Raw genomic sequence first — 12,398 nt, forward strand, 5'->3', positions numbered from 1 at the left:
GTCAACATACCTCTTGCGATCTGCGTGCACCAGTTGAGCAAAGGCTTGGACCCGATCTTCTCCCTGTTGTTTCTCACATAGTCCAAAAGACATCCCAGGGGCATCAGTTGAGTCACCAGCATCATGTTGGATGTCATACACACGGCCAAGAGTTGCAACAAGTTAGGATGTTCTACACTGGCCATGATGTACGCCTCCTCTAGGAACTCCTTGCTGGTGTTGGCTCCTGTACGCTCCCTCAGGACCTTGATGGCCACCGGTATCTTTACATTTTCCCCCTCAGGCAACCACACTCCCTGGAACATCCAATAACTCCATTAGAACAAACGAACAAACATTGGTGGATGTAATTTTGAATTAATCTAAAATTTTCAACTAAGTATCAATGAAGTTTGTGCAAATTACACACAACTAACTCACCGAAGAAACGAGTCCCAGTTAGTCACTACGAGTCACTACTGTTTTCAGAAGGAAGTGGAGGAATGAACTGCTAGGAAATCTTTTCTTATGTGAACTAGTTGTGTATCTGTATGTACAGTATTCCTAAGCCAAGTGCCTTTTCCTCCAAAAAACTGTGCAAGTTCTAAGTAATTCTAAGTATTTGTTTTGACTATTATAGTGTGTAACTTGTTGTCATCACACAATATATAATCCTCATCCAGAATAATTGAACTGTAATCACAAGCATTTTTACTCTGCAACAAAACTTGGTTGGCAAATTATAAAGATTTTAACTAGAAACTAATAATATGCGTGCAAAATCATAATATCTTGATTATAAAATGTAGGTGATTTAAAAACCTTCAACATACCCTGTAGACAGTTCCAAATGCGCCGAATCCCAAGACACCTCCTTTCCGCAGCTCTGCCTCCTTGACAATCCGCAACTTGGCCAGGTTAGGCTTGACGTTGGTTGGTCTGAGAGGTTCATCTAAGCCTTGCAGCACCATGGACATCTTCACTGCATTATCCTTGGCCTTCCCCTTGCGCCACTGCCATCCGATGGCCAGCAGAAAGATCATCAGGAGAAACACACAAACCACCGCTCCGGCGAGTATGGCTGACAACTGGTCCGTCTCATGTCTGGAAATGTGATGGCTGTGAGTTAAATCTTATAGGGTTTTGATGAAGATAATGCTAAACTATGATGAAAAATTATATGGTTGATTTGAACATTGTACAGTTCAGTCAGCTGAGATTTCTTCATGTGGCTTAATGTTACATATACAAACTGAGGGAACAGATACAGTTTTGTCTTTCATCAGGAATGGATCTGATTCTAGATATCTAATGCTAGACGCTTTGTATGACTGTAAGAAAATGCTAAAAATATTAAAAGGGCATTTTCATTATACTTTGTCTTTCTCAATATATTTAAAATGCCTCGATGGCCTTGCGAGTCTAGGAGCTGATGAGTTAGGTTCACTTTTACCAAGACTTTTGCCCTAAGCTTAAAGTGCTTGAAGTTACTATAAAATTACTAAGTTGACCATTTTTTTTTTAAATCTTAGTTTATAGACTACTCTAGGCGTTTTGACTATACTAACTTTGGGACGTAAAGAAACTCCTCCCGTTTTCAAGGCACTACGGTAACTATTGATCTACTTACCTATCTACCCTATCTAACCTAACCTAAGTTGACCAAGTAAAACTAAGTAAACACAAAGCTTACAAGTTTGTTAAAACTAACCTTGACGGCACTGCGTGTGGTTGACTCCAGCAGTAAGGATCTCCGTTGTCCAGAGGGAATATCTTGTAGGTCAGCTCAGCAGGACAGTTGGCCGTGCAGTTGAACAATGTGGAATTGTCCTCAGGGTCAACTCCAGGCTGTGAAAACGGTTAAACACCAATAAATAACAAGGCTAATAGTAAATATTCTATAGTCACACTTAACTATAAAATCACCATCTTAGTTAAAAACCTTGTGATATTATAGGTGATCTGAGCTAATGTTTCAGCCTCGTTTGAGACTGCCATCTTCATAGCAGTAACGGAAAATTTCAAAAATAAGGCTATAGGAAATAATGATACTGTATCAATTAACGCTAGCTGAACTTACAGGAAAGATCTTGTAGTTGCGACAGTTGTAGCAATGGTTACTATCTGGTCCATAGCAGCCTCTACACTCTATGTGGCAAGGAACACACTCCTGTGAACGATCATCAGCGAAGTGGTCAGCCGGACACTCATCTTCACACTGCTCCCCTCGTTTGTAGGCACTGCATTCTTGACACACCTATAACATCAAGGTATACTGTCATCTTTTCCACCCAAAAATTAAGTCAAATTCTTTTTATCATTCCACCTCATCTCAAATACCGCAATAAAATTAATCAATTAATGTGACTAAAACCTTTCATAGCAAACCAACATACAAAGGCAGAGTTTTGTCTATGTCTCCTGATTCCACAGACCTAATAACTAACCCTTTTTCTGTTTGCTTTGTTAGTTTTTTACTGTTCTACATAAAGTTCACCCTTTTGTTATTTCTGTGTATAATTGTTTTTCTTATGTTTGTTAAGACTGATAATTAATTACTGTAAATTTTTTTATTATGTAGACATGTTATGTAGAATAAACAATTCACACATTCATTCATCTTTACTTCTCATTTTAACATTTATCTTAGGTGTGAGGTTTACCTGTTCATGGAAGCCGTAGCCGGTACATCGACGACACCTAGGATGACACTTGCGGCAGATAGCCTTCCCTGCGAGTGGCTTGAGTGCGCCTTGCTCCTGTGGCAGCACCCACTCATAGTAGTAGCCATCTGGACACGACTCATTCCTCTGGAGACACCTCTCCTATAAAACAAACAATGTTGACGTGTGGTGCTATTTAATGTAGCCTTTTGATCATTCAACTAATGAAATAATGTTGTGACATATGAGAGATTACACTGAATATATGCAGGATAGATTATAGGTAATCGCAGGCCTGGGGCTCATCACGCAACCATTTAACGTGGTTTGGCCCCGAACAAAATTGTCCCCCCCCCCTTCCTTGTGGGGGAGTTTTTCTCTCCCTTGCGTTTTTAACAATCATAAGCCTCTTGGGGCCCTGTATAATCAATGTTAAACAGCTCTACTCTAGAAGCTTTAAACTTTGATGAAATAACAATATTGTGTTATTGTTTTTTTTGTGAATTTATTAGTCACTGAAATATAATTGATCCACCAGCTGAACTCTATGCCTCTAAAGAAAATCTTCAGTTTTAAAATTTAAATGAGAGCCAAGTGTCTGATTAAGAATTCTTCTGAAAAGGGACAGCTAACTTACCTTAGAAAATTAGAGTGCAGTGGCTAATAGATCTATTAGTGTATCCATTAACCCATAGAGTCTAATTCTTTCAGGTACAGTAAGCTAGCTGACCTCTAAACCTTTTTCATTTTCTCCACAGTATTGGAGTGAAAATATTTTGTATTCTTTTACGCAAATACATCATAAATAATATATAAACATTTTCTACAAGATTACTACTTGGTTGATTATCAACCAACCATCTAGAAGGTGGAAAAACTCACCACAGACGCGTCTTCGTTGATGATCGCCTTCTCGCAGGAGTTGCAGCCGTTGATGCTGATGGTGTTCTCCGGTCCCTGGCAGCCGTACACACAGTTGGGATGGCAAGGCTCACACACACCGTTGCGGCTATACTTGCTGCTGGGACAGAACGGAACACAGAACGGACCGTCTCGCACGTTCTTGCAGCGAGAACAGTTGCTGGCTCCCGGACCCTTGCAGGTGGACTCACACTCTTGATGGCACGGCATGCACTTCTTGTGGTTTGCTTTGTACATTCTGAAAAAAAAAAACAATAGATTAGTAATTTAATGACAGAATATAAAACACTACTTCAAGGAATTTTGGAGGACAGAGCACTTGGCTTAGAAAGAAATGTTAAGTACAAGTATTACATTAAATTAAACTCATGAAGTTTAATTTCTTCTGAATAAGTCTCCTTTTAGAGGTTAAATATAACGTTGGGTGTTATCAACTGCTTGGAACTCTTTTCCAATGTAAGTTAGTTGTGTATTCATTCCCTTTACCCTAAGCTCCATTGTTATATTATATGGTAAAAGAGTGACTTCAAGCCCTAGTGATGAAATCAATTAACTTGTTATTGCAAACATATAGAAAAAGTAGTTTCTAAATGATTGACAGTTCTGGAACACTTCTGGATATTTTTTGGCCCTACTGATATACTGTATGTGTGTAGCCCGCAAAGGTATACAATGGGTTGATAGCCAATTTTACACGAATAGTACAAATTTCAACCTTTCTCTATGTTTAACATGTAAACGTACCCTGGGCCACAGTCCTGTAGACAAGTGTTGTTGAACTCGTAGTTGCCACAACTCAGACACTGGTCTGGTCCTGGACCCCAGCATCCCTCGCTTGTACACTGCTCATCACACACCAATCCCTCCTTGATGCAATCCTCGTCCCTCTTGTTGTTCTGCAGCAGAGTCCCGTGCTCGCCCGACTTCTTGATCCTCTTCCAGTCAACTCCTTGCGCAAAGCACAGCTCTTTGTTTTCCAAAATTGCGATGCTTCCCGAGTGAATCTTTTTTAGGGATCGTAAGCCTAAGGATTTCAGCGACGTTTTCACAATGTACAGCGAGGCAAAGTATTCAGTCAGGGTTCTTCCTCCAATTACTTCCAGGTTTCTGAAAATGGAAAAAAATTGTCACCCATGGATTCTTTAAGTTCTCATAGAGAAATAGAAAATCTGTTTTGAAACGTGTGTATTTTTTACTCTCAGTAGATTAAGTTTTGATTCCCTCAAGACTTTATAAGCAATCTACTCCAGCAGCTTGGATTAACTCCAAACTTCCAAATTATTGAAGCGTAATCAAGCACAGCTCTATTCAGCAAACTAAAAGCAAACCATCATGTAATACTCTCTAACTTAGCTGACATGTTAAAAATTAACCATTTTATACATAATCTGGACATGATCAATTTATATTGGTGTTATTTAAACTATAACAACAATATTTTTCAAATCTATCAACAGAAGTGTAACCTTGACATTAAACACCAGTGCACGAGAGTCCAATATTTTTATAAAAATCTCAAAGATAACATTTCAATCTTGACTTACCGGAAATACGAGAGGTTTTTGAAGTCCGGATGAGATCCTTGGATACTAATGTATCCAGTGACTTCCTTTAGGGTGCTGAACACTTCCAGCCGATCTGGATGCATTTTCTGGTAACGCTCGCCGAAGCTGTAGTTGGAGTAGACCTGCTGGAACCCCTCGAAGGACTGGTCCAGGATGAGGATGTATCCTTCGATGACGGTGCAGTCCTTGAAACTGTCAATGTTACCAGAATGGATGATCTGGTTGCTCTCGCACATCTTGGGGCAGGGACCGTCACACAGGACACATTCACCGTTCACAGCCTGAACAGAACATTGTTGTTAGTCTTCAGAATGTGATAAAAACTGGTGCAGATGTGTAGAGCATATTTGGTTGCTGCACCAATCACCTCATTGAGGGACACCGGTGCTCGTTGAAAATAACTCTGTAGCAAATAAGAGCAATACTGCTAAGGGAAATTTTGTAGATGCAAAAATACCTATGGAAGACAGATCGAAGATAGGAAACAAAAATGAAAGACCATTAAATTGTGGCCAGAGGTTACAACGGATATGGAAAATCTTAGAGTAGCATAAATTATGGCGTTCCTAGACATGTATTGCCATATTTGCATTTCTTCTAATATGGAAAATTGAGAATGAATGATTTTTAAATTATTTATTTCCCATTTTTTATCCCAGGACGCCAGGTTCTAGCTCGGAACTGTTTTTACACATTACTTTCGGCGAGTCTTATAGGGCTGCAGTGTTATCACATTATTGGAAGGATTTGAACCCAGGACCTACAGCTCCAAAGTCCCACGCTCTACTTCTAAACCAGCTCGCTCCCCATGAATATGTTGTATGGGATTTTAAATTATGTTATGTCTTAACCAAATACTTCATCATTCCAATACTTATATTTTGAAAAAAGTATGCTTTAATGCTTTCTTTGTATGGTAAATATGTCACTCATTATATCACATTATGTAAACCACACTAACCTTTTTCTTTGGAGGGCAGGACCGTACGCAGGCGCCGTTGTCCTTCAGTAGATGTTCTGGGCAGTTCTTGACACAGGTTGCCCCATAGGCATACTTGCCCAGAGGGTTGGTCTCCCAGGAGTATGTGATGGGGTTGTACCTCTGCATAGCGGGGCACTCCTGAGTACAGACCCCGTCGTCGTAGAAGTTACGACACGCCTGTACATACACACAAATGAGACTAGATAAATGAACAGTGTTGTGATTGTACTCACTGAAAATAAATTAAATTCTAGCATAGCAAACTGTGACAAAAATCAAGATGAAATGTTATTAAGAAGAAAATATGAAAATTTACTCACCAAGCAATCGCTCTGTTTTGGTCCTGTGCAGCCCCCGGCACAGAACAGGTGACAGCACTCGCGGGGCTTCGGACCAAAACACCTTCCATCGGAACATTGCGGACTGCAGTTCACTTTTGAAAACCTGTAATAAATATTAAAATCATATTAAGAAATAGCAATATTTTAAGTTTAAACCAAGATAAATATGAGTCTTCAAATAAAGATCTTTATAAAAATAAAATGGTAGGATACTGTAAAATATTTGATTGTTGTACATATCACTGAAAAAGATAAGAATATCTATGAAAGCTTTTGGAAATCTTGTGAAGTTTTAATTTCATAAATGAAATCATACCTCAACCTCAAGTTTTTGGACAATTATGTCTCCCGGGCTTAAATACTGTAATTAAATAAGATATAAAAACTCACAAACTATTAAGAATGTTGTGGTGGAAGGGTTTAACTTACTGACAAAAATAAATGAAAATGTAAAAATAAACACGCTACAATAAGTTAACAAATATACAAAAAGGTAGCATTTTCAGTAGTAGCGCCTTTCTCTACCTATCCACCACCAAAAACCTTAAAAATCCTGACCTGAGGCCATCTTTATAAACAAATTTTACTATAACTATTCAGATTGCCTATATAGAGCAGCCTAGAAAAGCTATTCATATATCCGCTTAAATAATAATTTAAAAATTGTACTACAAAACCTTTCACTACGTACCTCTGACAGTTGTCGGGTCCCTCGCCCCAGCAGCCTCGCTCGCAGCTCTTGTCGCACGGTGGACACTCTCTCTCCGGAAGTGTGAAGTTGTAGACGTACATGAACTCCGCTCCCGGTCCCGTGATGATCTCGTCCCAGTTGATGGTCTTCATGTGACAGAGGTTGTAGTTGTTGAGCATCGCTACACTCCCTTGTAGAATGTCTGCAAGAGATGAAGAATAGTTTAAGTCTTGGTATTCATCATACATACTTGATGTAGTAAATATATGATATACACTCACCTCAAGTAAAAGCCCATGGTGGTTTTCATTAAAAATATAGCCTAACTATTTCTCCAAAGGGAACTGTTATGAATAGTTGCAGCAATGTCTCTATAGATTTTAAATCAATTCTGAAATAGTTTAATAAAAGGTGTGTAGGAAATGTAATGTCTCTTGTGGAACAACATTAGATTATAGTTATTTGTGCAACTAGTGAGAAAAGTGAGCAATTGACTCACTCGAGAGAAATCCTTACTCACGAGCCGTAGGCGAGTGAGGAATGGTTTCTCGAGTGAGGCAATTGTACTTTGAACTCGAGTTGCACATTATACTTTCCCTACAGTTACCATAAAACAAATAAATTTGTGAAGAAACATAACCTATTTTTACACAGAAGTGAACTTTTAACATAACATTTAATGTGAAGTGACAAATACAACAGTACAACAGCTGACCAGCTGATTTACAGCCAGTGATGCCAACGTATTTCGCGCGCATACGACGTTGCCTGCATGTTACGCGTTCACTATTTCGTGCCTTCACGTTGCAAATCTGGAGTGAGACAAAGTAATTAGAGTGAGACAATGTTAACATTGTCTCACTGATGAGCGAATTGGCCACTTTGCTTTCTCAAATCAGTGAGAGAACATGTACATTGTCAGGTAACTGTAGGAAAAATTTATATAACACCAAACACCAGACATCTATGAAGGTAAAGATGAGTAAAAGATGGGAGTTGTATGAATCAGATGACAGCTTTTTTACCGACTATGATCAGGCAGATCTTTAGCCCAATGATCAAGGACAGGAATTTTAAAAAATGACGTTTTACATTTGTATAAACGGTAGCTGCAAAGTTATAAAACAGTATCCATCACCACCATATATAATCATAAGTGTGATTCACTTTAAGTTGGGAATAAAAAAGATTTATTTATTGTCAATGCTATACAGTACCAAGTTGGCGCAACAAACATTAATAAGAGTGACAGAGTCATGTCATATCACTCGTAAGCAATCAGTCCTAGTTTGGTTGACTCATGAGTGATAGTTTTCCAAGCAACAGCTGTGACACTGAAAGCGAACTTATCACATGAACTGGAATGGAAATTATACAATAAATTAGAAATGAAAAACTACTTTCAACAATATTCTACAGCCTACAGCTTCATTTTATTGGCTCTCTGGATCAGAAACTTGTATGACTTAAAATGTAGAAGGACGTCGCTTTTAGCCTACCTCTGAGCATAGGCATCTCCAGATTGTGCATCTTTGACAGTGTGACCAGCAAGGCCCACTCGTTGGGATAGTTGTTGAGCTTGAACAGAGTCCGTCCTCGGATGATCTGCAACCTCGGCAACACGATGCGTCTCACATCCACGTGGGAGATGAGAACGTAGCCAGTCACCTGACAAACACATCCGGTTAAACATACAAACTTAGACAATTGGTCAAAACAATTCACTTTTAGATATTTAAGTACATATTCCATCTATGGGCCAGTTGCAGCCAATTTTCTTGTAAAAAAGAACATAGTTGAAGAGCTACTCCCAGAGTGAGCTGCAAAAAGTGTTATTTCTAGTGATAGCCTTCTATGATAATCTGACTGCCATACTTATAAGCTAGCCTTTCACTTTGGCTTGGTTATAAAGTTGGCGAATTCAACAGAAATCATTAATTTACATCAGTAATATCTGATGGAAGATATGTCCATTTTACATGTTATCAAGGTAGTGAAGACACTTCTCCTTACCTCTCTGATGTACTGTAGGAAACTGAGGTCCATGTGTTCGTCCTGCAGCCATGTCAGCTCCAAGTTGCCGTCCACATACGTACAATTGGTGTACCTGTTCTGAAGATTGCGGTAGTGGTGGTCCCTGTTGGACGGAACTGACATTCGCCCGTTCGTCCCGATACATACTGCAACAAAAAATATCATTGTTACTTGAGTTCAATCATGTCGGAAGTTTAGGCGAACACATCAGGTCAACAGCAGATTTGGAAGATGAAGAAAATAAAAGATTATCTTACTATAGGTCGGCCGCTTAGAAAACAACCTCCTCCAGCATTGGTTTAGCATTAGCGCACAGGTCGTTTTCTAAGCGGCCGAACTATAGTACACCTTAAGAGTATCACTCATTATCATTATTTTTAAGACTGCAATGTCACCTAACTTTGCAACTTTCAGTCGAGATGAGAGTAAAATGGGGTTTGGCGATCTGTGTTAATGGCAGCTTTGTTAATGAGTAAGATTAACTGTTTCTTTAGTCAGGATAATTAGCATCCCCATGATCAAGGACAGCTGTGTCCAGTTTCAAAGCTTCAAAACTACTAGATTAACCCTGTATCAGTTCGGCGACTTTCTGATTGTTAGATGAGCACTAACCATAACCATTGTCTTTTAATAGTGCAAGAAGACTTCTCATTCTATAGCAAAATCTGAAGACTCTTGTGTTTGTGTTTTATGTTGGTAGAGTTCGCTGTCTCCTGTCACTGAGTGTGTGGCAAGAGTGTAGAGTGGACTAAATGTTTTTTTTTTTCTTTTTAAGATAGATTCTATAAATTTCCAATTGTGCTTTACTGTAAAAGGCCATGAGGACAACATATTGCTTGTGAATAGATCGTTTCATTTGGTTAAAATCATTTTAAAATAGGTCAAAGTGCAACAAATAGTAAACAAGAAAGTTTCCTATACAAACCGGACAAGACGACCCTTTAAATTGAGTTACTAAAAGGGTGATAAATTCATTAGATAGAATTTTCAACATATGCCATAACCTATAGGGCTTGTTCATTTAATTTGTCTAGTACTATAGTTATAGTGCACAAACAGGATGGGTAGTACGTGAAATAAACCTTGGAAAAAAAATACAAGATATATGACAAAGGCGAACAAATAGCACGCAGGTGTTGGCAAGCCTGAGGCAGCGACTATGGCGATGGCGGCGAAGCTGCTGCTGCTCCACGGAGGTTCATTGCGTGCTGCGTGCTCAGTCCCAGTCCCAGTCGACACCGACTCGCCGCAATTTATTTGGAATCCCGCATGCTGCTTTGATTTAGTGTAATTGGTTATAACTGGTTATTTGTCCCTTTCCAGCAAAAAGGCGAACGCTAATCTCTGATAAAAATGTTGCTCGATGTCAAAATGTGAAAGGAAGTTTTTGAGTTGCTGGAAGTCGGAGAAAAACGGGGTTTCATTATGAGAAATGTCAATATTTTGAGCACAAAGCTAAGGCGTATTTAAACGCAAATATGGTTGGAAGATCAGTGAGGGATAAGTAATTATTACTGATTATGGTCAGTAAAAAAAGTAACTACTGAAGTTTTTTCTGATCGGATAGGATAGTAGGTATAGGCAAATTTCTAAAACAGTAGCATACAATGTCATTTCATCATTATTGTGGTTACGTGTGATCAGTTAGTGTCATTACAATTTGAGTTGTTCATTTTGAGTAATGTATACTTGTATTTATCTGTGGCAAAATAAATACAATAAAATAGAATGTAAATTAGGTAAATTAGGAGTGTAAATTAAGGGAAATAGGTCCTATATCATAAGTCGGTGGAGTTCTGGGAGGACTTATATAATATATATCCTCCTAGGTGGAGTTGCGCTATCAACCGCTCGTTTCCACACAAGTAGTGAGTACAGCTTGTTTGTTTCACGTGGTTGCATAACAATATATTGTTAAGATCACATGTTTATTGTAGCTATTGCTATTGTTACTTGTTATTGTACACATTAATGTTTCCTCGTCTTGCAGCCTCGTGACTCATCCAGTTGTACGACTACAGCCTACAATCAGGATCCTCAAGGTCGAATAAGGCAACGCAATTTCCAAGATCATAGGAATAGCATTAACACGGACTTTGGTAGTTAATCCAGTCTCACACCATACAAGGTCCTTCTCGGTCACAAACTATAATGGGATCTACATAGAATGTCCGATGGTTATACCCACACAAGTGGTATCTAAGTTGCGGAAAACACGGTTACGTAATAATCCAGCTTCATCCAGCAAGTTGTCAAACTAGCTAAGTTTGGAATGCTAACTTTGAAATGATTAACGAGCCGAGATATTTCACCGAATATTCCGAGAGTCGCCGTCAAATTTACTTGCACGCTCCATCGATCAAACTCATAACGATGGATATCAAAGAATGTAACGAGTAAAAAGTTGGAAGGAATCCTGGAATAGAACTTGAAAAGATGGGATAAACGTCTTGGCAGACCAGAAATGCGGGATGCCGGAGCCGGAGCGGGGTTTGAAGTTATTGAATCGTGGTCTAATGTTGACGGACGGAAGATAGTATCGCGGTCCGGTCCGTCGGTCCCTGTCTAGTGTCGGTCCGTTCCTTCGTTCCTCGCCCAGAGACACTGGAATGCCGGATCTGAGGAGATGGAGGTGATGCACAACCTTACCTACCACCTGCTCGGCGACGTTTAAGTCGAGGAAGAAATTACGTAAATGTAGTTAATTGGCTACAATCCCATAGACGTCGACCTTATAATATCGATTTAAACATATTTTTACCATTCGCTTGTGCAACTAAGATGAACATGTTAACTCGACATGATAACTTGATGATAGTCTAAGCTTTCTCCATACTCAATAGTATTTTGTACGTTTATGTAAAGAAGCGGTCTGGATCCTTATCTAGCCATCAACGATAACCCTTTATTCTTTATCTTCTTGATAGTCAGATCAAGACAAACGGCATGACAATGACTGGGCGGGCACATAATCAACCCAGTTTGGGACCGAACCAGCAACATTCAAATCATAAGATTTGTTGAGTTAAGGTCTATATCAACTCAGCCAACCATACAATTGGCTTCATAAACATTGCCTCCAGGATACCGAATATCAGCATGGAGGTGTGGTCTTCTCTTGTAATATAACAATTACGAGAAGTAATGTGAATTGAAGAATAGTGGATTTTCAAACAGCTAGCTACTCTCAAGTATAACCAGGCCAGTTCAGTACCCGACCTG

General features: G+C 39.2%; 1 protein-coding gene across 2 annotated transcripts in view; it reads right to left on the minus strand.

Annotated features, from left to right (window-relative positions):
- LOC128993909 (epidermal growth factor receptor) overlaps positions 1 to 12,398 on the minus strand; it is a 142,978-nt gene that overhangs the window by 5,555 nt on the left and 125,025 nt on the right. For both annotated transcript variants that reach the window (XM_054418010.1, XM_054418009.1), the window contains 13 exons: positions 9,156 to 9,322; positions 8,642 to 8,810; positions 7,143 to 7,344; positions 6,431 to 6,554; positions 6,090 to 6,287; positions 5,108 to 5,409; positions 4,308 to 4,670; positions 3,525 to 3,801; positions 2,643 to 2,804; positions 2,060 to 2,236; positions 1,691 to 1,827; positions 813 to 1,083; positions 11 to 296 (listed from right to left, as the gene is read on the minus strand). In XM_054418010.1, coding sequence (XP_054273985.1) covers positions 11 to 296; positions 813 to 1,083; positions 1,691 to 1,827; positions 2,060 to 2,236; positions 2,643 to 2,804; positions 3,525 to 3,801; positions 4,308 to 4,670; positions 5,108 to 5,409; positions 6,090 to 6,287; positions 6,431 to 6,554; positions 7,143 to 7,344; positions 8,642 to 8,810; positions 9,156 to 9,322 — 2,835 coding nt within the window. The remainder of the gene's footprint in view (positions 1 to 10; positions 297 to 812; positions 1,084 to 1,690; positions 1,828 to 2,059; positions 2,237 to 2,642; positions 2,805 to 3,524; positions 3,802 to 4,307; positions 4,671 to 5,107; positions 5,410 to 6,089; positions 6,288 to 6,430; positions 6,555 to 7,142; positions 7,345 to 8,641; positions 8,811 to 9,155; positions 9,323 to 12,398) is intronic.

Source organism: Macrosteles quadrilineatus, unplaced genomic scaffold (assembly GCF_028750875.1).
Source record: "Macrosteles quadrilineatus isolate MER2022 unplaced genomic scaffold, UCM_ALF_1.0 Scaffold_5__1_contigs__length_97177068, whole genome shotgun sequence".
Classification (NCBI taxonomy): domain Eukaryota; kingdom Metazoa; phylum Arthropoda; class Insecta; order Hemiptera; family Cicadellidae; genus Macrosteles; species Macrosteles quadrilineatus.